The sequence below is a fragment of the Dermatophagoides pteronyssinus genome, unplaced genomic scaffold (genome assembly GCF_027571235.1).
Source record: "Dermatophagoides pteronyssinus isolate colony J.1.1.1.1 unplaced genomic scaffold, Derpt_VIB-CSIC_2022.12 sq0004, whole genome shotgun sequence".
In the NCBI taxonomy this organism is placed as follows: domain Eukaryota; kingdom Metazoa; phylum Arthropoda; class Arachnida; order Sarcoptiformes; family Pyroglyphidae; genus Dermatophagoides; species Dermatophagoides pteronyssinus.
The window spans coordinates 594,584-621,369 of NW_027461528.1; the positions used below are offsets into that span (position 1 = coordinate 594,584).

General features: G+C 29.4%; 5 protein-coding genes and 1 long non-coding RNA gene across 9 annotated transcripts in view; 5 read left to right on the forward strand and 1 right to left on the reverse strand.

Annotated features, from left to right (window-relative positions):
- The first annotated feature begins 3,495 nt into the window (after positions 1 to 3,495).
- Positions 3,496 to 11,097, forward strand: LOC113795654 (uncharacterized). Of its 3 annotated transcripts, none has more exons than XM_075819811.1 (3): positions 3,496 to 4,577; positions 5,925 to 6,430; positions 7,422 to 11,097. In XM_075819811.1, exons 1-3 carry the CDS (start codon positions 4,262 to 4,264, stop codon positions 10,095 to 10,097), a joined length of 3,498 nt encoding a protein of 1,165 aa, XP_075675926.1. In that variant the 5' UTR covers positions 3,496 to 4,261; the 3' UTR covers positions 10,098 to 11,097. The 3 variants fall into 3 exon arrangements, with proteins under 3 accessions (XP_075675926.1, XP_075675927.1, XP_075675928.1); XM_075819812.1 differs by lacking the exon at positions 3,496 to 4,577 and adding an exon at positions 5,511 to 5,626; XM_075819813.1 differs by lacking the exon at positions 3,496 to 4,577 and adding an exon at positions 5,646 to 5,733.
- Positions 11,098 to 11,383: 286 nt separating this feature from the next.
- Positions 11,384 to 12,066, forward strand: RpLP1 (Ribosomal protein LP1). Its single transcript, XM_027345889.2, has one exon. The coding sequence runs from the start codon at positions 11,566 to 11,568 to the stop codon at positions 11,923 to 11,925; it is 360 nt and encodes a 119-aa protein (XP_027201690.1). The 5' UTR covers positions 11,384 to 11,565; the 3' UTR covers positions 11,926 to 12,066.
- A 494-nt stretch (positions 12,067 to 12,560) lies between these two features.
- LOC113795681 (methionine-R-sulfoxide reductase B1-like) lies at positions 12,561 to 13,350 on the forward strand. Its single transcript, XM_027345888.2, has 2 exons — positions 12,561 to 12,778; positions 12,849 to 13,350. Exons 1-2 carry the CDS (start codon positions 12,687 to 12,689, stop codon positions 13,168 to 13,170), a joined length of 414 nt encoding a protein of 137 aa, XP_027201689.1. The 5' UTR covers positions 12,561 to 12,686; the 3' UTR covers positions 13,171 to 13,350.
- LOC142644949 (uncharacterized) lies at positions 12,767 to 13,548 on the reverse strand. The gene is made up of 2 exons (XR_012846163.1): positions 13,266 to 13,548; positions 12,767 to 13,201 (listed from the first exon to the last, which is right to left on the reverse strand). It is a non-coding gene; the product is annotated as an uncharacterized LOC142644949 (long non-coding RNA).
- Positions 13,523 to 17,854, forward strand: LOC142644948 (tRNA (34-2'-O)-methyltransferase regulator WDR6). The gene is made up of 5 exons (XM_075819810.1): positions 13,523 to 13,730; positions 13,792 to 16,710; positions 16,794 to 17,003; positions 17,148 to 17,457; positions 17,535 to 17,854. The coding sequence occupies exons 1-5, from the start codon at positions 13,670 to 13,672 to the stop codon at positions 17,611 to 17,613; spliced, it is 3,579 nt and encodes a 1,192-aa protein (XP_075675925.1). The 5' UTR covers positions 13,523 to 13,669; the 3' UTR covers positions 17,614 to 17,854.
- Positions 17,855 to 23,786: 5,932 nt separating this feature from the next.
- LOC113798921 (protein sax-3-like) overlaps positions 23,787 to 26,786 on the forward strand; it is a 34,282-nt gene continuing 31,282 nt past the window's right edge. For both annotated transcript variants that reach the window (XM_075819498.1, XM_075819499.1), the window contains exon 1: positions 23,787 to 24,432. In XM_075819498.1, coding sequence (XP_075675613.1) covers positions 24,174 to 24,432 — 259 coding nt within the window. In that variant the 5' untranslated portion in view covers positions 23,787 to 24,173. The remainder of the gene's footprint in view (positions 24,433 to 26,786) is intronic.

Genomic DNA, 26,786 nt, shown 5'->3' on the forward strand with positions numbered 1-26,786 from the left:
TCAATTTTTTTTCCTGAAAATTATTTTCTTGTTAACTGGATATGTTTGTTTTTGGTTATACCCGGGTTATTTTATCTTTTTCAGTTTTTAAAAACTTTTTTTTTGTCATTTCCAAACACAAAAAAACAATTTTGGATTCGGATCATTGAATATCATCATCAGGTAGTTAAATTTTCAAGTGTGTTTTTCGTTGCTTGTTTTCCTTTCATCAAAAAAAATTTTAAAATTTTTTAGAGAAAAAAGAAGTCAACAAAAATTGTTTTCCGTGTAATGATTAGCAACATCACCCCGGTTTTCTTTCGTACTTGAAGATTTTTTGGGTGATAAAAATCTGATAATTTAAAAAAACGAAAAAACTTAAAAAACAAACAAAATTACCTGAAAAAAAAGTTAATGAGATTTAGGTATCCAATTTTAGCTAAATCCAGCTATTGTTTCGGTTATTGTTTCGGTTATTGCATGGATTTCTGATAACCTATGATGATTATTCAGTTTTTTTCCAGGTGAGAAGATTGGTAATCAATAATTTCTTTTTCTTCTCATTTTATCCATCCTAATTCTAGGCTAATTATTTATCAGGGTTTTTTTTGTTTACCTGTCTTTTTTTTTTTTTTTTTTTTTTTTTTTTTGTTCACTAATCATCATTATCGCCATATTGTCATATTTGTCTTTTATTTTTTAGTTCAAAGATCCATAATTATCCAATGATCCAATGATGATGATTTTGGGTTCAACGAACAATCCGACAAAAAGAAAAATTGGTTGATGGATGGGAGAAAGGCATTTTACGGCTATTTCAACATATTATACACACCGGGTATTCAATTATTATCAAAAATAAACGATAACCGATATTGTTTTGAATCTATTTTTTGATTTCAATTTTTTTGTTTTATTGTTTCAGAAAATATCTTTTTTTTTATTGCTATTTTCATCCATTGATGATTAGCCTTGAAGGCTAATTTGGATGTGATCTTCTTTTTCTTTTTTTGGTCGATAAAGTCGATATAGTCGGTCGGTGTGTGAATATCTTTAGGCCTTCTTTTGGCAGCATTTATTTTTAAAACAAACATATTTGACGATAACGATAACGATGATGATCGAAAATATCACCCCCGACATTTATATAATGAGATAATCTTATTTTGAATTTTTTCTGAATGAAAATTTGATTTTTTCGTTCGTTTGTTTCATCAATTATTTTTTCATTTGAACAAAAAACAATAATAATTGTCATTCGGTGGAAAGAAAATCTTTTCATTTTTTTTCAACGAAAAACGAAAATTGGAATTCCAAATATAGCCCATTTGATGATTAGGATGATACTAATAATAATAATAATGATAAAAAACACTAACATAATTGATCAATTGAACTGAAGAAATAATGCAAAGATGGAAAACTCAAATATAGAAAATGAAAATGTTTAGTTTGGTTAAGTTAAGTTGACTGATTTGATGAGTCTAATATGGATTTGGGAAATTTGGATTCTGTAGCTGATAATTTTTGGGAAAAAATCAGCTTAGATTTGGACAAATGTCATGTTGAATAATGATGATGAATTTTGGAGATGATCATGATCATCATTATCATTTCGTTAGAACAAAACAAAAGAAAAACCGACGATGACCACCATAATCAAAATTTTGACCAAAATTCAGTTGTTCAAGTTCAACAGGGTTGTTTGTTTGTTTGTTTGTTTTTGGCCATAAACAATTGTCATTTCAAATCATATTTAATTTCAAAATGATTATGGTCATCATTTGTTTGAGTGATGGGTGAATCCGATTTATTTTTCCATCCATCCATCTCTCTCTCTCTCTCTCTTGGTTTTTTTTCACATCGATTTTCGATCATCATCATTGTCGATGTCAGCTATTTATAGCCAAACAAAAAATTCATTTTATTTCCACCAGACATGATCATCTGGTGGAAATAACGACCATCACCATCATGGACAACAAACAAACAAAACAAAAAAATCCTTTTTTTGTAGATAGCCTCTACATTCATTCATTCATTCATTCATCAATCGTCTTTTCTCCCAAGGTTTTCTTTTTTGTTGTTGTTGTTGTTGGACATCTTTGTAGACAAAACTGCTGTATAAAAAAATACAGCAGTTTGCGGTTAATTTTGGTCAACAACAACAACAAAAATCTTCAAACATTATCCATCATTCATTCATTTGATTTGAATTGAATTGAAATCAATTTTCATTATGATCATGGTAATGGTGGTGGTGGTGAATTTTTTTTCAATGGTTACATAGGCATGGTTTGTGGTTCGAACATCATTCATTCATTCATTCATTTCTCGTTAAACATCTATTAATATCTATAGCTAATGTTGATTTCGTTTGTTGTTTGTTTGAATTCAATGTTTTCAACACCTTTCATTTCCACTGGGGTTATTTATTTTTTTTTAGTTGAAAGTTGATGATGAAATCAATCGATCAATGTTTTTCAATTGACCAAAAAAAAAAACTTTATTCATTTGAAAATTCAATCGATAATCAATCAATCAATATTACCCAAATCTTCTGAAATTTTTTTTCACATTTTCGGATTTGGATTATAATTTATGAGCAAAAAACAAAAAAAAACCAGGTGTGTGTAGGTAGTTTTCATTTCTTCAGCAAAATGCTACCTGTTTTTTCTTTTCTTTGGTAATTCCATCATAGAAAAAAATTCAAAGAATTCAATCATTCCTCGATAATCTGATTATTTATCTATTTTACATTTGCATCCATCCAACGTAAACACACACACACATCCAATATATTTTCAATCGATCAATCGATCGATAATTTTAATCAATCGAAAATCAATAATCCTTTTTTTTTTTTTTTTTTTTTTTGTTCAAAAGTATTTAAATTTGCTGTTGTTGTTGTTGAAAATAAATTCCAAAAATTTCATGAATGAAAAAAAAGGATGAACTCTTTTTTCGTTTTTTCCTTTCAAAAGTCAATATTTCTTTTTTTTTCACTGTTGTTCAGTGTTTGTATGTCAATCAGTCAGTCAGTCAGTCAATAAGTTAATAGTCGAATATCATCTCTCTCTCTCTCTCCCATCCTCACCAATATTATGAGGGTGATAATGTAATATTTTTCCCTCTCTTCGTTCTTTGCCTATTTCCACCCGTTCGTCCATTTTTTTTTTTTGTTGATATCCCTCATCATCATCATCATCATTATCCCGTCTAACACACGGTAACGGTTCAATAAATTCTTGGCCTGAAAAAAAACCAGCAACAATTCAGAGAGAGAGAGAGAGAGAGAGAGAGAGAGAGAGAGAGAAATACTACCTGCAAAAAAAATTCGGCTCTTTTTTCTTATTACCGAAATTTCGGTTATTCTATTTACCGAAAGAGAGAGAGAATCTGGCTCTTTTTTTCTTAATGTGTGCCAAGGAATGAAAATGAAAATGTCTATGATGAGATTACTCGATAGAAAAGAGAGAGAGAGAGAGAGAGAGAGAGAGAGAAAAAAAAACTTGGAAAAAAAGAGGTAGCTAAAAAAATGATATGATATGTCTGATAGCATTAGTAGTAGTAGTAGTTCATGACATATTTAGGTTGAATAACCGTAATTTTCAAAACAGTCAAAAAAGAATCAACTACAACTACTACTACCGACGACAACGACGACGTTGATGATAATCGGATATTTTCTTTCGGTTTATTTTTCTTTACCTGTGATAGCAAGCAGTGGTGTCATATAAAATCACTTGACATTTAACCAAATTGGCCGACATTTTTTTATTTTGGTTGTTGTTGATCGTCAGGATTTAGGTCGTCTTCGATATTGAAATTGAAAGAAAAAAAAATATTGTGATTCTTCGTTTTTTTTTGTGCAGAAAAAAATCTGGATTTTTTCGTTTCGTAAAATTCGTAAATATAAATGGTGTGTGAACGCCATAAACACCAGGTGTGTGTGTGTGCATGTGTCTTACCTGTTGATCTCTGCATGTGTTTTTTTGTGTGTATTTAACATCATCAGCCGCATCATTAGCATCGTCGTAAGCATCAAATTGTAATACCGGCCGGTAATGAAACAGAAAAAAATGTTAAAGTAAACAAAAAAAACTTTTGAACTTTTCAATTTCTGTTTGTGTCTTTTACTGTTTCACTAAAAATTTCCAAAAAAAATTCAAAAAATTCACTTTAAATTCAATTTTGGTCATTCTGCCGATTCATCATTATTTGTTTGTTGTTGTTTTAAAACAACAACAACAACCATCATAACAACAACAACAATAAAGATATGAATTATCAAAGATTTTATCATCAATCACGAATCATTATGAAGATGACACCACCAAAAACAACAACAACAAAAACGAAAACAACAACAACAAAAACGAAAACAACAACAACGATATTGTCAACGACAAACAAATTAACAATGAAAAAATTAATAAAAATGTTTTCTACATTAATTATATTAATATTATCAATAATAATTTTTAATCAACATTTACAATTAGTAAATGGAGATAATAATATTACAATGAATAATGTTTTACAGAATAATAATCATTATAATAATAATAATCAAGATCAAGATCATCATCGTACAGGTATGTTGTAATTTTTTGTTTTGTAAAAAATCTTTCCGAAAAACTTTTTCCCAGGAAAATTTTTTCCCATTAAGATGCTAATTCAGTTAATCAATAGGAGAAAAAAAATTGTTCAAATTTGAACCCCATTGGCAATTCTAATTAACCCTTGATTTCATCTGACCTGATTGGAATTTTCAAATTAAAAACAAAAAATTGATTAATTTTGTTTTGAAAAATCCGGAGGCGCAAATGATTAATTAAATCCAATAGTAATTCAATCAGAAAAATCTCGAGTTTTTCAAATGAAAACAAATTCTCGATCAATCATCATCTTGCATTCATTAATTAATTTGATTTGAATATTCCATTCATTTTTCTATTCATCGACAAACAGAAAAAATATTTTAAATGAAATGAATCGATAAAGTCGGTCAATCGATCGATCAATTGATCGATTGATTTTGCCAAAAAAATTGTAAACACACATTCCATTTGTGTGTGTGTGTGATGATTGTTTGATTTGGAAATGTTTTTTTTTGTTCAAACATCATTTTCAATATTAAATCGAAAATGATGATGGATGAATGAATGAATGTTTTTTATCAAAAAATATTCAAAGTCGATAAAGAGTAGGTCATTGATGATGATGATGATGATGACGATCATTGGGGTTAAACATTCTTTGTTCCTGTGAAATTATTATTTGATTTTGCTGTTTTCAATTTGGTCATTTTACTAAGAAAACCAAAAAGGAAAGAAAATATTTAGCATCATTTAGGTGACAAAATTTTCTTTTTCAAAACTGGTGACATATTTTTTCGAGTGTCATCAATGTGGCCATCAAAGTGTTAAATTAAATAGCCATTAGTTTAGTTTATTTATCTAGAGCATTTTAATTACAAACAACCAAAGAAAAAAAATTAAAAAAATATTAATCAAAAAACAAACAATTTTTTCCCCAAACAACTAGAACAAGACGACAAAAAGACAAAACATAAAAAAAACACATAAAAAAATATGCAAAACAGAGAATCAGAATAGGGAGAAATTAGGGTTAAATCTTTCAGGTAAATTATCTTAACCTACTACTACCACCGCCACCACTATCTATCACTATCTATCCTATTCTATTCATCTATAATCCATTATCTAATCTTATAAGGTTTGCTGTTCAGTAAGTTCACTGTTTGTGTGTGTATTCAATGAACTTTTTCATTACATAATGATTTTCTTCTTCTTGATTTTCCTTGCAAAAATATGAATATTTTTCAATTGAATTTCTGTTTGTTTCGTTTCGTTTGTCTAATAATAATAATAATAATAATAATAATAATAATAATAATAATAATAATAATAATAATTTAGGTTATCTACATTCACATCATCATCAGCAACTGCAGCAACAGCAACATAATAATAATCATTCACCAACAACAACAGTAACAGCAACAACCGGTATTAATAATGATCATATAGTAGGTGGGAGTATTAATGGCAACAGTGGCAATAGTAATAGTATTTCAATGATAATGGATCATCAGGTAAATAGCCAAAAGGATAATAATAATCTTCAAGCAATTTTACCATCATCATCATCATCATCATCATCCTCTCAACAATCATTATCATCATCATCATCGACAACATCGGGATTTATACCGATTGCCAAACCTACAGCAGCATTGATTCATCAACAACAACAACAACAGGATTTTTATGATTCTTTAGGCAATAATAATAATCAAGATGGAAGAAATCTTTTACAACAACAACAGCAGCAACGTAATCCTCATTTCAATCATGATAATCAACAACAACAACATCATCATCATATTCATCATAATCATAATCATCCATATCAACAACAACAGGTTTTAATTGTTTTTTTTTCTTTCTGTTTGACTACTAAATCTACATATCTTACCTGTGTGTGTGTGTGTACAAAAACTAAACTAAATCATATTTTACACACCTGAATTGAGTTGAACCAGATTTTTTTTTCGTCTTCTTCTTCTTCTTTTGAATAACAATAACGACAATCCGAAAAAGAAGAAATGAAAGAAGAAAAAAGAGAGCAAAAATAAATTAGGATTTAGGAGAAAAGCTGCTGCTGCTGGTAGTCAGTCAGTTAGTGTTATGGATAATTTCAAAGATTTTTTTCAAATGCAACTTCTTTAATCGATTTATATTAGGTTTCGTTTACAGGTGATTAATTGGTGATTCGATTAATTAATTGAAATTTGTTTCAAGGAAAAAAAGAAAAATTTGAAAATGAAATTGAAAAGAATTCAGGTAGATGCAGGTAGCCAAACTAACTGAAAAAAAACAACAGTTAGTTCTTCTTCTGTTTTATTTGTTGAAATTCGCGAGACTTGTTTACGATGAAAAAAAAATCAAAAGAAAAAAGAAAAATAACCGTTTGTTTGGTTGTTTGTTGGTTGCTTTTTGCTGGTTGTTCTCGGGCAAGCTATTTTTAGCTCCAAAAAAAATGATAGTTATAGTCATTCAGTTTTTTCTTTCTTTGATTCAAAATGAAATGAATCCAAAATATATATCGGTTTCTATTTTCTTTTCTTCGTTACTTTGATCTTTGATTCAAGTTTCAATTCAATTCAAAAGGATGATGATTTCAGGTTCATGCATGCATGCATTCATTCATTTGAATGTTACATAACACAGTAGACACACACACACCTTTATTTTTTCTTTCATTCATTTTTTTTCTTATATGAATAATGAATATTATTAACGGTTCATTTACTAATGGCACCAATTTTTTTTCTTCTTTTTCGTTTCTTTTTTTAAATCTGGTTTTTTTTCGTTTTTTTCTCATTTCCATTCCCAATGTCTCCATTTGTTTAGGATCAAAATATGGATTTAAACCCTGTTTATCATGACAGTGTTAATGGCAATGGAAATCGTCATAATTATCATCATCCACATTTATCGAATGGTCAATCATTTCATTATCATCAACAACAACCAATGCAATCATCAGCATCCGAATTACAGACAAAAAATGCAGATGAATTATTTAAAGAATTTGCAGCCGGTTATAGTAATTTGAATGGTATGGATAATTTTTTTGAAGAATCATCATTATCAAATGAACGACCAGAATCAAATCATCATCATCATCATTATTTTAAATCACCATCATCAATGAATCAAGATATTAATGGTAATGGCAATGATTTAATTACAACATCATCGAATGAAAATCAAATGGATGTAACGGATGGTCCATTCACTAAATCATCACAACAATATCCAATGTATAGTAGCCATCAGGATGATGATAATCCACATTCACAACATCAAATGTATTCATCATCGATTAATACTAATCATCACCATCATCATCCGATGGCAACAGCAAATACAAATGATTTTCATTCAACAACAAATTCAGTTAATGGAAATAATGATAATGAAATGCAAACATTAATGTCATCATTAACATCGAATGATGGTAGTAATAATTATATTAAAAATGCTATTATCAATGAATTTTCAAATCTAAGTCCAGCTGATTTTGGTTCATTTTCGGATTCAATGTCACCAATGTCAATGAATGGTGTTAACGGTGCTGGTGGTGTTAATAATAATAACGGTAATAATATGAATCAAATAAATGCTGGTATTGCCGGTTTTCAACCGGCACCTGAAGGTGGTCAATTACCAGCACCACCGGGTTATAAACATGTTGGCTATATAACAATACCGGCTGGTGCTGCAAATCTACCGAATATGATTTCAAGACAACCAAATGGTTTACCAATTATTCGTCCAATGCAATCGTCATCATCTTCGACATCTTCTTCATCATCATCATCGAATAATGGTGGTAATCAAAAAGATAAAAATAATAAAGATAATAGTAAAAAAATTCAAGATCATAAAATGTCTGAATCAAAACCAGTTAGAAGTTTATTAAGTAAATTAAATCCATTAAATATGTTAAGACGTTTACGACAAAGACGTGAACGTAGACAAACAAATGATGGTGGTGGTAATAATTCAAATGATTATATGCCATCATATCAAACAGCAAAATATGGTCATTCAAATTTATATCATCAAATGGCAGCAGCAAGTAATCAATATCCAACAATGTCATCATATCCAACTGGTTATAGTAGTATTTCTGGATTGGGTGGTATGTCCGGTTTAGGTGGAATGTATGCAGCAATGAGTGGTATGAATGGTATGTCATCACCATTATATATGCCATATGGTTTTACTGGTGGTTATGGTACTGCAGCCGGTGGTGGTGGTGCTTATGGTGGTTATGGTATATCACCTTATCTACGTAATCCAGCAGCTGATATGAATTATGCAGCCGCTGCAACAGCACAATCAGCAATGGCAATACCAATGATGATGCCAATGACTGGTTATGGTGCTGCATATTCACCATTAGGTATGGCTGGATATGGTGCATATGGTGCTTATCCTGGTAGTATTGGTCAACATCCAGGTATGATGCAACAATCAACAGGACAACAATCATCATCATCCGGTGGTTCATCATCTGAATCATCATCTTCAGGTGGATCATCAACAAATGATCAAGTTAGTTCAGCATTAGCTGGACAAACATTACCTGGTGGTATTAATCTATCGGATTTATTAAAAGATGAAGAAGAAGAAGAACCATCGAAATTTAAAAAATTTATTAGCTACCTAAATCCAGCAAATGTATTTAAACGTTTCCGTAATAATTCTAATAGTAATAGTGATGAACGTATTGGACAACGTCGTAGACGTCGCCAAATTGATCTTTATGAATTGATTGATGCGGATACAATCAAACAATATCCACGAAATCATCAACAACAAAGAACAAAACGTAATATTGATGATAATTTTGATCAAAAAGATAATTTAACCATCGATGATGACCATCATGATATTAATAATAACAACAATTTAACATCGATGATTAAGCAAGATAATGGTAATGATCAACTTGATGAAATGGAACTGTTAACACATTCGGATACGATGCCAAAAGTATCACATGAATCATCATCATGGCGACAAAAATCCTCATCATCAACAACATCGACAACAAAACGTTTAAAATTACCATCAATGGGTAGTAGAAATTTTGAATTAATTCGTGGTGGTACATATCGTTCAATCAGTGGTGGTGGTGGTGATAGTGTTGGTGGATATCATGGATCAATAATCGATGATAATTTTAGTGATGATTTTGATTCAATACATTCACATTCAATACATCATTCACATCAACATTTACATCATCAACATTTGAATAATAATAATAATAATAATTTACCATTAACATTAACTAATGATCAATTACAACCATCGCAAGAATTGATGGGTTTTCAAGGTTTTAATGATCATAATAATAATCATTTATCATTTCAACATCCATTATTGGCTAAATCAGAAAAATTGGCTAAACATTTAACGGAAAATCATCAAGATCACGATGAGGATAATGTTGATGTCAAATCAAGTAGCCATGATGATGATGATGGTGAAGCATTATCATCATCATCTTGAAGTATTTTTTTTTTTCTTCGTTCATTATCAACTATCTAGGCTTGTCATTATTGCATCGACTGCATCATCCGCATTCGCATCATTACACCACCATCAGCAAACGACGAGGGTTTCAATTTGATTCGACTGAATCCGAAGAGAACTGAATCAATCGAATCAACCAATCGATTAATCAAATCAATTCATATTTTTATAGTCATTTTTTTAATCACACAATTTTTTTCTTCTTCTTCATCATTTTCTCTCAAACAAAACAAAAATCTCAATTTTTTCAAATTTTTTTTCCAATTAAAGATGTGTACATAATAATAGTTACTCAAAAACCAAAAAATCTTTGAATTCTTTCTTCTTTTCAACAAATTAAAGCAAAAACAAAAATCATATCATTTCTTTTTCGCTTATCAAACTCACCTCAAACATTTTTCATTTCATTTCAATTTTTTTGATCATCTTTGTCCATCATTATTCTGTGTTTGTTTGTTTATGTCATGTCATCAACGAAGACGATGAAAAAGATATTTTTTTCTCATCATTTTTGTGAACATTTTTTTTTGCTACATTTTTGCTACTTTTTTTTTGATATTTATTAATTTAAAACAGAATTTTTTGTATCGATTTTTTTTTGACACAAGCACCGACACAAAGACATTACGGCTAATCCTTGAACCTTTTTTTTTGAAAATTCTCGCACACACATTATATACACAGGAAACTTTGATTTTTTCATGATTTTACAACGAAATTTCCATTTTTTTACATCGCAAGACACACACACACACATTACAAATTACAAACACATTCATTAAACGCGCAAATTATTTTATCTTTTCTTTTGAAAAAACGAAACAAACAAAACTTACTACTACTTAATTCTATCATTTTTTTACAAAAATCTCATGTTTTTTTCACTAATTTTTACAATTTTTTTACAAATTTTTTACAATTTTTTTTTTGATATTTTCAATTAATCTCATCGTCATCATCGAAACATACATATTTTTTTGATAAAAAATTATACATTTTTTTTAAATAAATAAAATTTTATAGAAAAAAAAATCATTTTGTTTTTTTCATTGAAAATTTTAAAAATTTTAAAAAATTTTGAAAATTTCAAATTTTCCGCCAAAAAAAAATTGAATAAATTCGAAGTCCTGTGTCGTGTAGCGGCATCTATCGTTTTGAAATAAAGTCAATTTGATGCACATGCGCTTTTCGAATATATTTTTGTTTGCATGCATGCATGCTGCTCATTTTTTCCTTTTCCGTTCAAATTTTTTCTTCTCACTGTTGTTGCTCGCTTCGTTTTCTCCTCACACAAGCTATTCACACAAACATACACGTGGTTTCTACCTTGTATTGTTCTCAAATTTTTTACCGAAAAAAATTCAAATTCTGAGCTAAGGCAAAATTCTTTCAATCAAATTTTGCAACTTTACAAAAGAATCCACAACAAATTTCAATTGAAAAAATGTCTATCAACGAATTAGCCTGCGTTTATGCTTCATTGATCCTTCAGGATGATGATGTGGCCATCACTGCTGAAAAAATTCAAACAATTTTGAAAACAGCTAACGTTGAAGTGGAACCATATTGGCCCGGTTTATTCGCTAAAGCATTGGAAAATATCGATGTCAAAGGTTTGATTACAAATGTTGGATCGGGTGTTGGTGCTGGTCCAGCTGTTGCTGGTGGTGTTGCAGCCGGTGGTGCTGCAGCAGCAGCCGGCGATGCTGCCGCAGCCGATGATTCCAAATCGAAGAAAAAAGAAAAAGAAGCTGAACCAGAATCCGAAGAAGATGATGATATGGGTTTCGGTCTTTTCGATTAAAATTTTCCATTGGGAAACATCAACAACAACCAACTTTTTTGAATTGTCAAAATAACAAAAAACAACCGTATTTTGATCTAAAAAATCTTGATTTTTTTTTAATTTTAATTTTTTCAAAATAAAAAAAAAGTTTAATTTCAATTTCGATTCGTTTTCTTTGAAAAAAATTTATCAAATTTTCAATCAAATTGACAACAACAAAATAAGGGAAATTTTCATTCTTGAAAAACAAACTATATTTCGAAATTGATTGAATTTATTTCATCAGAAATTTAACAATTTTTCTCCCCCATATCAAACAAACAAAAAAATCATACGAATTTATTTGATTTGATAAGATGTTTGTCATATATTGATGATGACGACAATAATCAATCAATCAATCAAACATTGACCGTGCTCCGGCGGCACGCATAGTACATTTGAAAATTCTTTTTTTTGCCATTTTTAAGTGTGGATAATGGTGGTTATGATGGTGATGATTATGATCAATTTGATTTGATTTGATTTCTTTCTTTTTTCATTTTTTCCATAGGCACAAATTCAACACTAATTATGATAAGCTAAATTGAAACAAAAAGAAAAAAAAATTTGATGATAATGTTGATAATCGCGCGATATATGGCATTATAAAAACCCAATGAATGATGATGATTCGTTCAATTACGATTCATTGGAATTCATTCCATTCATACATCATAATCATCATTTTTTTAAAGTTTCGGTAGCAACCAAAGACCAAGAAGAAGAAGAAGAAGAAAATGGCTACAAGTTTTGTTGTTGATCGTGAAAATCTTAAACAACGTTTAACCAATTTACAGTATAATGTAACACAAAATGGTTATACTGAAGAGTAAGTTGATTGATTGTTTTATTTTTCTGTTTGATTTTCTTAAAATCTAATCATGTTTTCAATCCAATAGACCATTTACAGGTGAATATAATAATTGTAATGATGGTGGTATATATTCTTGTATTGTTTGTGAACAACAATTATTTACATCGGAAACAAAATATGAATCTGGTTGTGGTTGGCCAGCATTTTTTGATTCATTAGATATGAATAAACTTTGTTTTAAACCTGATTATAAAAAAGCACCACGTATTCGTACGGAAATTACCTGTGCAAAATGTGATGCACATTTAGGTCATCTTTTTGAAAATGGACCAAAACCAACCGGTAAACGTTATTGTATCAATTCTGCATCATTAAAATTTGAACGTTTTCCACAACAACATTCCTAGCGTCCCAAAAAATGAAATAATAAAATCGAAGCTAAAATGAAAAAAATTAAGATTTTGTAGTTTATTTTTCAAAATGATTATTGCTAAATACTTACACACAAACAAACACAGCCATCCATTCAGAGTTTTTTTTTCATATTTTACAAAATTGAAATTTGATTAAATATTTTTTTTCGTGAATATCTTTCGCTTATTTCAACTTTGATTTGAAAGGAAAATTTTTTTGTTGCGTGTTAAGCGTAAATTTTGCTCAAAAAACTTTGAACAAACTTTGATTTTCATTTTGGGAAATATCTTCGGAACATTCGAATGTATCTATCTGTTGTTGTTAGGGAATTTTTATCGGAAATTTTTGTTGTTGTCAATTTCGTAATACAAAATATGCGAATCACGTGGATGTTTTCTTTATTTTTGTTTTTGATTTTGTTTTCAAATATTTAATCCAGTTTGATTCAGTTTGATCCAGTTTTATCATCCGAATCGAAAAAGAAGAAGAGCCATGACATCGATCAAAAGCCATGTTCGATGTTTAACATACGAAAAACCATTTTTATTGGCTGGTAAATTTGATTTATTGAACTTTTGATTTTTGATTCTGATTTTCATTTTTTTTCGGTTTAGGTATCGGTTCGTTTGTATTCGTCTGGTATCGCAATGATGATCATCAACAATATCAATTTATTCGTTCCATTCCATTTTCGGTGAAACAGAATATTATTGGTATAAAATTTTTAAATAAAACAAATCATGATCAACAACAACAACGAATCGAACGTCAATTGATTATCTATTCAATTCATTACATGTATTATTGTTCGATTTATTATAATCCAGACAATATTTTTGATAATTTTGAATTGATTATAAACAATAGTTATATTAATCATTATATGATACTTGATTTAATCGATTGGAATAATAATTTGATAATCATAATAAATGCACGTAATGAAATTATCATTAGGAATCTTGTTGAAAAATTGAACAACAACAATGTTTCTGCTGATGATGATGAACAACAACCGGAAAAAATATTTGGTCCACAAAAATGTATACTTTATTCGGCAAAAATTCTTGAATCATCCATTGATAATAACTGTTTAATCATTGCATCGGGAACTGTTTTTACACAGATTCTGATATGGTCAGTTGTTTTATCATCGAACAATGATGAAAAACCATTAGTTGAAGAATTACAAACATTAAATGGACATGATGGTGTTATTTTTGCCATTGATTATAATTCAAAACTTAATATTTTGGTTACAGCATCGGATGATCGAAGTGTTCGTTTATGGAATGGTTGTTGTGATAATTTTTCAGAATCATCAATGAAAAATAATCATTGTTCATGGAAAATGAATAAATTTCAATTAACACATACGTATTATGGACATGAAGCCCGGATATGGCGTGTAATGATCACTACGACTCGAACAGATTCTCCCAATATTTGTATATCAGTTGGTGAAGATTCATCATTAATTGTTTGGTCATTACAACAGCCATATGGTATGATTAGACGTAAACGTTTTATAAGAAATAATCGAATATGGAGCCTTTGTACAACCAATAATGATGATGATCATCAACAAATTATTTGTGGTGGTAGTGATAGTTCCATACAATTAACCTATATTGAAGATATTTTACAATTAAATCAATTTAAAATTAATGAATGGAATCAAAAATTATCCTATATAAAAGCTATAGGATTTTTACGTACAAACAAATCAAATTCTTTACGAACAATAACTGCATGTATAAAAGGTGAATTTTTTTGCTGTGATAATGATTTGAAGAAAGAGAAAATTGAAGCCATAGATGATCAGGAATATAATCTTAATGATATATTTGGTGATTATATTAAAATGGCGGCGAATTCGAAACGAAATATGATTATTGTTGGATCGAAATTTGGTCATTTAGGTTTGATGATGACTACCGATTCAAATGATGTTAAATTTGTTTATTTGCAAAAAATATTTGAACGGAAAATTATCGACATCAGTTTCATCGATGATGATGATCAATTAATGATTTGTTTACTTGATGGATTAGTAAAAATTGTTCATATTATTGTTGTTGTTGTTGGTGAAAATTATCGATTAATAATCGATAAACATGATTATCGATTACCAAATAGTAAACATCAATGGTGTTCATGTGGTCATTTATATAAAAATCTTTTCATCGTTGGTGATTATTCGGGTAATGTTCTTGGTTATTGGACTGATAAACAATCATCAGAACCATTCAGAAAATTCTGGCATATTCATGGACAGAATGGTGTAACAAGTATTCGACGACAACCGGAATCTCGATTCATTTATTCAAGTGGAAGAAATGGACGTATAATTGAATATTTGATTATTGAAAATGAAAACAATATGATTGTTGATTTTCAAAAACTTCGTACGTATGCATCATTTTCAAGTGTTGAATGGATTTGTGGATTTGAATTTGACCGGCAAACACAAAGGCCTTGTTTTGTTTATGGATTTGATTGGCGTAAATTTATTGTTTGGAATATTGATAATGATCAAAATATATTGTTTGAAGAAGATTGTGGTGGTGGTCATCGATCATTTGATGTTTCTATTGAACAATCGATATTCGATGATGATGAATTAATACAAATTGATTTTTGTTATAGTAAATCCGATACAATCAAACATGTTGGACGTTGTTGTCATTCACCAAAATTTCCGAAATCAAAATTATCATTTTCAACAATACCAAGAAAGATAAATTGCTGTACGCAGATGATTATTGATCAACAATCATCATTAATTTATTGCCTGATTGCAGGTGAAGATCGATCAATTCAAATTATTAGCTATGATGAAAATAATATTGAAAATTCATTTAAACTTGTTGAAATTTTATATGGTCATATTGCAACCATAAATGCTATAAAATGTTTAACAAATATTAATCAAATGACATATGCTATTTCGGTTGGTAGTCGATCACAGATGATTATATGGAGATTTTGGTATGATCACCATGACCAGAAACGACGATTGATTTGTGAAGAAAAATCAATGAATTTTCTCGGTCTTTTCAATAAACAATTGGAATTTGAAACAAAAATTCGTAAACCAAATGATCAAGAACTTCTTGAATTGGATGTTCGTTATTTGGATGTTGATTTTATTGAATTTCGTAATAATGAAAACGCTATTCAATTTCATATAACTGTTGCTTGTTCAGATGCATCATATCGTATATTTAATTATAATGAACGGGATAACAAAATTGAAATTTTTCATAAAATTCAATTAGGAATGTCATGTTTGTTAAGATGTAAAATTTTCAAATTTTCAAATCATCATTTGCATTCGAAAGATGGCAGCACTGGTTCCAATATTTTTTCAAGTGCTGTTACAACAAATGATGGTTATATTCATTTCTTTTCGATTGATCATCAAAATTCAATCAATAATAATGACGATAATTATCGATCATCATTATTATTATCCAGGCAAATTCATCGATCCGGTATTATTGCTATTGATTGGAAATTTATTAATAATGGTAAGTTGTTGTTGTTGTTGAAATATTCAATCAATTCAGTTCAATAATCGATTGATTGATTTTTTTACCCCGAAAAACTAAAGAAATATTAATTATTGCAACCGGTGGTGATGATAATCAAATAATTATAACATTGATTAATGTTTGTTTTGTCGATGATTGTCATGATAATCATAATGGTAGCGATCTTCCTCATCAGCAAGTTAGATTAAATTTTTTACGATCATTCAGCAGCCAACAACAACAACAACAACCATCGTACAACAATCATGGCCATACATGTCAAATAACAGGTTTGTTATGATTGTTTGTTTGTTGTCTATTTACTTTATTTTTTGATTAATTTATTTACTTAATCGAAAAAAAAATTTATTGATCGATTCGATTTTTGTTTGTTTATTTATTTTTGCTTATTCATTCTGCATCTTCTCATATAGATGTAAAATTTATCGATAAAAATGATTATCGAAATTTGATTAGTATATCGATTGATCAGCAAATAATTTCCTGGTGTATACATATGGCTGACAAAGGTCTTGATCAGGATGATCAGGATCATGGTGGTAGCAATGATGCATATCAAAAACTAAACAAACCATCCAATAATGGTATTGATTCAATACGATCAATCAATCGACATTTAATATCCATATCGGATGTATCATCATTTTGTTCATTGTTCAATCAAGATGGAAATAATAATGATGATCAACAACAACAACAACAAAGAATAAATAAAAAACAATGGTTTGTTTGCTTTTGATATAATCATCATTTTTTGGTCACTGATTTCTTGTTTTCTATCATTATTTTTGAAATTTTAGCAATGATAATGATGATATATGGCTAATTTGTGGTGATGGATTTCAATCGATTTCCCGAAATCAAAAAAAAAATTCCTGATTGAATTGAATGGTTTTTTGGTCGAGAGAAAAACCAATGAAGAATCCGGCCAGTCAATCTGTGTCTCTGTGTGGATTGATATACGTGTGACACTCGAGGCTATCGAATTGATGGATCAATCGATCGATCGATTGATGATAAATCAGACCAAGAAAGAAAAAACATCCAAAATGTGTAAAGCGTCTGTTTTGAAAAAAAATCTCTAATCGACGAAACAAAATAAACGTTTTTTCCCCTCTTTTTTTTTGCTGGTGTTACATTATTTATTTAATATTTTTCATATTCTGTAATTCATAAATGAACATTAACATCATCAACAACGACGATGTTTGGCTGGTTCGCTGGTGCCCTTTAGGCAAATATTTATTATTATTATTTCAAACGAGCAATCAATCGATCGATTCGATTCGATTCGATTCGATCATACATCACTCAATTGATGCTTGTCTGGGTGTTTGGTTGCTATAAACCGAGAAATAAGGAGGAGGAGATTAATTTTCACTTTCAGAAAAAAAAATCACTTTTTTGGTGTTACCTCACAAACGATAATGGCCCAAAGGTAAAAAAAAACATTAACACTGATGTCGACGACGATGCACACGTGTCCTGTGTGTTACATAGCAAAAATAAGAAGATTTACATGAATTTAGCTTGTTTTGGTAAAGTGAAGAACGATATTTTCATTTTTCAGGTTTATTTTTCCAGAAAAACTTTCATAAAAATGGATATTATTATTTTATGAATTTTCATTTATCATCTTTTTTTTCTCAACGACAAACAACATCAATTGGCTTAAACTTTTTCAACTTTTGCTAGTTTGAACAATAATTATTATTCATTTTGTAACATTGTCTCTATGGGGAGAGAGAGAGTGAAATGTCTAAAAATTTTCCATAATCATCATCATCAGGATCATAATTATTGCATATTTTTAAAGTTTTTTTTCTGTTTTGCTGTGGGCGTAATAAACATTATTCGAGTGTGTTTAACAAACAAAAATGGGATTTTTAAAATTTTTTTTACTTTTGGATGAAAAATTATCATTACTTTAGTTTTTGATTAATTAACAGCCAAACATTAACACAAACAAACAAACACACTGTATTAAGATGGAAGAAGAAGATGGAAATTGATGAAAAGCTTTTTAATTTTTTCATTTTTTTTAAAATGTGAATAAATAATTAAGTAATTTTTCACTGAAAAAAAAACAAAGAATTTTTTCACCTGCTTCAATTGTACCGATTTTGTTTCATTACCCAAAGCAATATTTGGCATTTTGCTTCGAGAAAAAAAAATGAAAACACAAGAACACCCTGTACATAGAGTGATAGTTTTGAAAATAATATGTTAAATTAATCTGAATATAAACAAGATCAAATGAATGGATGGATGGATGGATGGATGGATGGATGGATGGTTGGTAAAAACAAACAAACAACAAACAAAATCTCTTTAGACTTTAATGATAATGATGATGATACAATCGATTTATTTATTTGTTAGAGGAAAATATTGCCTAAAACACATATAATAACCGAAAACAGAAAGCAAAAAAAACATAAATAAACAATCGATTTATGAAATGATGATTATTATTATGACGTTAAGTTTTTTGATTTTCCGTTCATTCATTCATTTGTTTTTTTTTTTTTGGGTTCTGGATTCTTTCTAGTTTCTGTTTCTGCTTGTTGTTGTTTACAAAATAAGGATTTTCTTCTGTCCTGGTTATTCTTTTTTAATGTTTTTTTCTCTGGTAGCTAAACATCGATAGTTTTTTTGAGAGCAGAACAGCAAAGAGATTCATGTAATAATAAAATGGCCCTAAATGTTTGTTTGTTTGTCTTGGAAATGATGATGATCATCATTAAATTACATTATCAATTTTTTTTCCTTTGATTAGATTCTTTACTTTTGTTGTTGTTGTCGATGTCGGTTGTAAAGACAAGAATATTCTCCATTTTTTTCGCTCTGTTGTTTGATCCATATAAGTAATATTAGTTGTTTTGTCTCAGAGGATGTTTTTGGCTTGTATTTTTGTTTACTTATGTTTGGCTCCTTGTATGTTTTTTTTTGGATTCGGGTACTTGAAAATATTTTTTCCCAAACGGTTATTCAACCTTGAATGGCAGAATTTTTTTTATTGAACTTTCTGCAGAACATTCAGTTTGTACCAACAGTTTTTTCCCCAGGTGTGTAGATAGAATCAGACAGAATTTGAACAGGCAATAAATAAATAAAATGACTAAGGTAATAATTTTTTGATCAGAAAGAAAGATGAATTGAATTTTACGATTCTTGTGGATTCTTGCCTGAAAATTCTTTCTTTTTTTTTCATTACAACTTTGCTTTTTCTAGACCGTTATCTCATCAAAATCGAATGAAAAAGTAACAAATTCTCGTTTTCGTTCCTGGATCAAATACCACAACGATGAAGAGGAATTTTCACCTCAACCACCCGAGAAATGTAATTTGTTTTCCTGCTTTTTTTGGAATCGACCAAAAAAAAGCAGGAATTTTGCCAGCAACCAATGTTCTTGATGATCCAGAATAGTAAAATGCTGTCAATTCTCTCGCCAATGTGAAAAGTGAAAGAATGGTTTGGACTTTTCCCCAGGAACTATACTAGGATTCTTCTGGCTTGATGAAATGTCAAAACAAAAAATCTGAATATCTACTGCGTGCTGGTTTTGATCGATAGTGTCGATTGATTACTTTTGTTGTTGATGAACATTTCGGATGATAGTTTGTGAATTTCTCCGGTGTACCTTTTTTTTCTAAAAAAAGCAGAATTCTCCAGAATCGATTTCTTCACACTGAATAATCAAGTTGTTGTTCGTGTTTCAAAAGTTATTCATTTTTTTCAAAGTTTTTTTCCCCTACGAAGAAGAAGAAAAAAGAAGAATTTTTTTCCAAATTGTTTTGCATAAAGAAATTAACCGATTTTTTCTTCCTCGTTTTTTCATTTGTTTTTTGCTGAATCAATCGAAATTGAATGAAAGTCGTTAGAAAGTACAAAGAAGAAATATTTTAACTTTTTCAGTCGTTGTCGTCTTCAATCGATATCATTATCATCATTGCATTCTACAGCAAAAAAAACCTGAATAAATTTATGAATTCATCAACCAAGTGGAGAAACAAAAAAGGCAAATTGATTGTCGAGAAGAGAGAGAAAAGTAACGAAAAAATTCAATTCACAATTCAGAATTCAGAATTTGTAATTGATAATGATTCTGAAACGAAAAAACGGAAATTCCAATCGTCTTTGTCGTTGTCGTCGTTGTCATCGATTCTTGTCTCTACTAAAAGTGACAATTTTTTTCTTCTTTCTTTTCCAGCCAAACACACATCCAACTAACTAACTAATTATAATTGGTAATGCTGTTATGCTCGTTTGCGTCGACTGGCATTGTTTTCATTTCGTTTTGAATAGAAAATGAATCAGTAATTTCCACCAGAATGAATGAATGAAATAGATAAGTGTGTGTGAATCATTGGAGATGATAAGAATCAAGAATTTCTTTTTCAGTTTTTTTGCTTTTGCTTTGTAATAATGAAATTAATTTCAAAAACATTTGAAATTTTGTAAAAAACAAAGTCAGCTCTGATTTTTTGAAAGTTCTGTTTTTTTTTGCACTATACAAATTGACTGATTGACTGATTGATTGATTCAGCGATAATCGATATTTAGATCAATAAAGTTAGCTTTTCCCATACGAACTAACAACTCATCCAGGTCAAATTCATTGCCTCGTTCTACCTGGGTGGCGGTAAAACTTGAAAAAAACAGAAAAAAAGGAAAAAACAAAGTTTTTTGGATCGTACCACTTGGCCTTTGAGAGATATTGGCCTGATAATGACCAATCAAAACAACCATTTGGCGATAGAGCAAAATGCTTGTTTGTTTAACTTAATTTCTTTTTTGGTTGTTTAAATAAATAAAAATTACTCAGATGGTTGTTGTTGTTGTTGTTGAAAACAGAATCCTAACAACAACAACAACAACAACAAACATTTTTGTTGCCAGGTTTTTTTTTCTCCTGCTTTGTTTATCGGCCACAAATCAAACCAAATGGCCAAACAACAAAGATAAAAAAAGTTATCGATGATGTTGTTGTTGATGGAAATGAAAAATTTGAATATGATGATTGGTTGATGATTGAAACATACAATGTAAATATTTTGCCTTGGAAAAACAAAAAAACACACACCCTATACATTTTTTTAAATGGAATCAACATCAATGTGGAAATAGTTGTTGAGAGGGAAGAAGAAGAAGAAAAATATTCTCATCATCATCATCATAAACATAATGTTTACATAATCAAATAGAAAAATCTGGTTTAATTTTTGATTTGATTTTGATGGTTTTTAGGTCGCTCGTTTGTTTGTGGCAATTTTTTTCGTTTGTTTTCGTTTGCTCGTTGTTGTTTACGTTCGAAAAGCTGTAAAATACTTTTTGATAATGATAATGATGGAAGGAATATTTTTTGGAGGATGCTTTTCAATGAATGTGTTCGGTAAATCTGTTTTGATTTTTCGGTTGTTGTTGTTGTTGTTGTTATTTTCATTAGATCAATATTGATAATAATGATGATGATTGACATGTTTGAGTGATACATTTGACAATCATCATCAATAATGTGGAATGAAAATCATTTTTTGATTATGTTTGCGTCGCGCAAATCGAATATATTTTTTTTACAAATATATTCGATTTGCGCATAGGTAAAGTAGAGATAAGGTGAAAATAGTCTCACAAATCACATAAAATGATGATGGTGAGAAAACCGTTGCTGTTTTAAATACCTGTAGGAAAAAAAAAAGAAAGTAAAGTAAATTTTAAGGTAAATACAGAGAGAGAGAGAGAGAGAGAGAGAGAGAGAGAGAGAGAGAGAGAGAGAGAGAGAGAGAGAGAGAGAGAGAGAGAGAGAAAAGGTGTGAAAAATTTTCTTTTTTTGTGATTATCTCTGTGTGCGATGGAATTCAAAGATGTGTCGTGTGTTTGTTTGTTGGTTTGATGTGTGTACAACAATGGTAGAAAATCATCAAAATCTTGATAAAGATTTTGTTTGATGATCACGATGATAATGTTCATCAACCGAAAAAAAACCAAATAGGAAATGTCAAATGTATGTATTTGTGACACTATTCTAACCAAACATTCGAAAACAAAACAAACAAACAAACAAACAACCACATAGGTAACAATAGCCAAAAGAAAAAGAATTTGCATATTTTCTTTCCAAAGAGGTATTACTATTTTGATCCTCTCAATTCCTATCTATTTAGACACCCGGGTGGTTTGTATATACATTTTTCATGGTCTTCAATCGGATAAGTCGTACTTCTCTCTCTCTCTCTCTCTCTCTCTCTCTCTCTCTCTCTCTTGATGTATTTTTAATCAAATGAAAGAAAAAAACTCGAAAAGCTTTTTATAATGGGTCACATTATGATGTTGTTGCTGTGATGATGATCTCCAAGGGATCATCATCATCATAATAATATCCTTCACACACACAAACAAACAAACAAGCCAAACAACATACTGCAGTGTTGATATAATGGGATAAATTAAACAGCCACTGATGGAACGACACCCGTGTTCCAAACGCATACACACCAGACATATACCGTTTCATCACCATCATTATGGTCCATTTAAGTTTAATTTTTAATTCAAAAAATTTTCATTTTGAAATGAAATGAATGACGGTTGTGAATTTCGTTTTTTTCTTTCTTTTGAAAATATTATTATGAATTTTTCAAACAAACGAACCAAACAAAACGAAAATCAACACAATGATGATCTTTTACCCGTATTATTTATGGAAATTTTCATTTTCGTTTTTTCGTTTTTCGTTTTGTTTTGTTTGAAAATGTTAAAATTTAGATAAGGGATGAATGAATGAATGAAAACACGGTCATATTCAAATCCGACCATCTGGCCTTGTTGATATTGATATAGTTGAGACCTTAGCCAACTGTACCACTACCACCACCATGATGATAATACGGAAATCCATGGATTTTTTTTTTTCGTACAGAACTAGAAGCATTGATGAATGTAATAACTGACGACATCGGCGGCTATTACCACTACCTGATATCAACAAAGTAAAAAATGAATGAAAAAAAATTTTTTTTTGGAAAAAATACATTCTGTTCTCATTTGTCGACTGTTTGTGTTTTGGTTCGGTTCGGTTTTCTTATCGTCGTAGTCGGTGTCTTTGTTTTCAAAATCTTTTTGTTTTCTTGATTATCCATTTAGATTTACGTGAAAAAGTTTTGTGTTTTTGATTCGGAAATTAATGAAAAAAATCGATTAATCAAAAGGTGTAAATAGTCGAAATTTGTTTATCGCGATAATGTCGAAAATGTTATTTTTGGTAAAAACGTGTCGTGTTTGTGTGTGTATGATTTTTGGCCTGTATGGTTTGTGTTTTTAATGTCATAATCATCAAATTCGTCAAAGTAAATTTCCAAATGAACCATCATCAACATCCGCACGACTATTTCAACCCTATTTGACAACGATCGAACCAATCTACAATAAAACCAAAATGGCCATCGATTTTAATCGATGGTATCATACATCATCGTTAGATCGATGTCGTAGAAAATTTTCATCATCAACAACAACAACATCATTATTCATAATCATATCCAAATTATTCATATCAAAAACATCAAAAACATCAACATTTTACATGATTGCCTTGTTTTCCGTCTATCTATTATTATCAACAGAAATGTTTATTATACCAATTGCTTCTGCTGCTAATGTTATTGCTTCCATTGAAAATAACAATAATAATTCAAGTAAGCATTTTAAATTACAAATTTTATGTTGTTGCTGAGAAATTTCCCCGGGAATTTTTTTCTTTCGTTATCTGTCTGTGTGTGTGGCAAATTTAATTGAAAATTAACCCTGTGTTTGTGTTTGTGTGTGAAGCCGACGAAAAAAATTCGGCGCCATCATAATCATGATGATGATGATAAATGTTAATTTAGTTAATTTGAAATTTTTAAAATGGAAATTAGATATTTTTTTGTTGTCAATCTTTACCGGAAAGTTTTTTTGAGAATTTAGTTTTCGGGAAATTTTCGTCGAGTATCTTGGTTTTTTTTTGATTAAAATTGAGAATCCTAGGCACCACATGATCATGGAGTCTTGCTGATCAAAAAAATGAAAAGCGATGAAAATTTGACATTGGAAATCTTTTTGTTAAAAATCTCCTTACAACCAACTAAATAAATTCAAATCCCGGATATTATTCGGTTATGTTCGGGTGTGTGTGTGTGGGGTGATAATTCATAATTCCCGAATTATTGTTGTTGCTGTTGTATGATTATATTTGAAATCTATCCATCTTTTTCTCGCCTATCTTTGTCTATTTTAACAAATGTTGAATTTTCGCTGTGATTGATGTGTGTGTGTGTTTGTAAAAGTAGATCTTGATTTGATTTGATTTGTGTTTGTTTGTTTGCTGTGTGTGCTTGTTATTTTTTCGTTTGTAAAAAATTTTTTTATTCAAATTTTTAGAAGTTTATCGATATTTTATGTTAAAAAGTACCAGAGAAGAAGAACCATTTCTCTTGCTTTTTATTTCCTTGTTATTCGGAATCGATTTTGGATTGAAAATTTGAATTTAAATATAGAAAGAGATTCTCAATGTATTTATTTAGTTTTTTTTTAAATATTAGATACATAGTGATTCTAAATAGATTGGAAACACTTTTAAACATTTTTTTTCAATTTTGATTTGATGTGGGTAGAAATAGAATGCGAGAGAGATAAACCTATTGAAATAAAAAAAGGAGTGTTGTTGAAACATTTTTTTGAAGATGAGATTCAATTTCCGGAAATTTTCCTACTTTTACCAGAAAATCATATCACTTATGATCTCTCTCTTTCAACATACTGATAAAATATTTGTAAAAAAGTTTTTTCTCGTTTTTTTTTCTTCCAAATTCAATTTCATCGATAATATTGCCGGCAAGGATATTTATTGATACTTTGATTGATCCAATGGAAAAGAAGAAAAAAGTAATACTTTTCTTTTTGAAAATCTTGAAATATATTTGACATGTTAAAGAAATCAATATTCATTCTTTAGGGAGATGAATGAATGAAAAAAGATTTTTTTTTGAGCTCAGAATATTCCGGAACACATTTGACAGACTTTTTGATTTGAAAATCTTTTTTATTTACTGAGAAATTTTCCGGAAAGATTTCCGAAAGATTTCTTTTTTTTGTATCGAATATGGAAAAAAACTCATCAAAAACACACACACACTTGAATCAATGATTATAATGATAATACCATATGAATGAAGATGGAGAGGGGGAGGGCAGAGTGGATGGGAGAAAATCCTATTATCATTTTTATTTAGAAAAAAAAGGATGTTGAAGAGACAAACGAGTAAAGTATATTCGATTGTATATCACAATAATAATGATGCGGATGATGAGAAGCATCATCATCAACCGTCATAATTATCATCATCATCATTATCATAATGCTATTAACTGAACTGAACTGAATTTTTTCTATCTGATTGAGAAAGAATCAATTTTTTTTCGGTTTGATTTAGTTTGTGCAATCAAAATGGTTCAAAAATATATTTCTGGTATTAAAAGGATATCAGAAAAAAAAGGTTTGTAACCCAAAAAATGAAGAAAAAATATCTAAATAACCTAGAATCGATATAGAATCACTATTTTAACACAAGTGAGTCTTTTTTTTATATTGATCCAAATGTTGTTCATTGTCCATTTTGTCATTTTCCATTATCATTATCTTCGTTTTTTTATAAAAAAAAAAAAAATAATTAACATTTGATTATTCAACCGAATATTTTTTTTGGTGTTTAGTTTTCAATTTCTTTCACTATAGTTGATGATATGACATCTATTTAAAATGTGTGTGTGTGTGTGTGTGGAATTTTAAAACCCAAGAGAGAGAGAGAGAGAGAGATAAAAATGTGTCCATTATCGTGATGTGTTGAATTTAAAATTAAAATTTGAAAAAAAAATTTTGTTTTTATCTAACAAATATTATCACACGATTTGTGTGTGTGTGTCGCAGTGTGTTAATGAAATGATTGAAAATTTTGATAATTTCAATGTTTTTTTTTCGAATAAGGTCAATATTGATAAGTTTTTTTCTTTT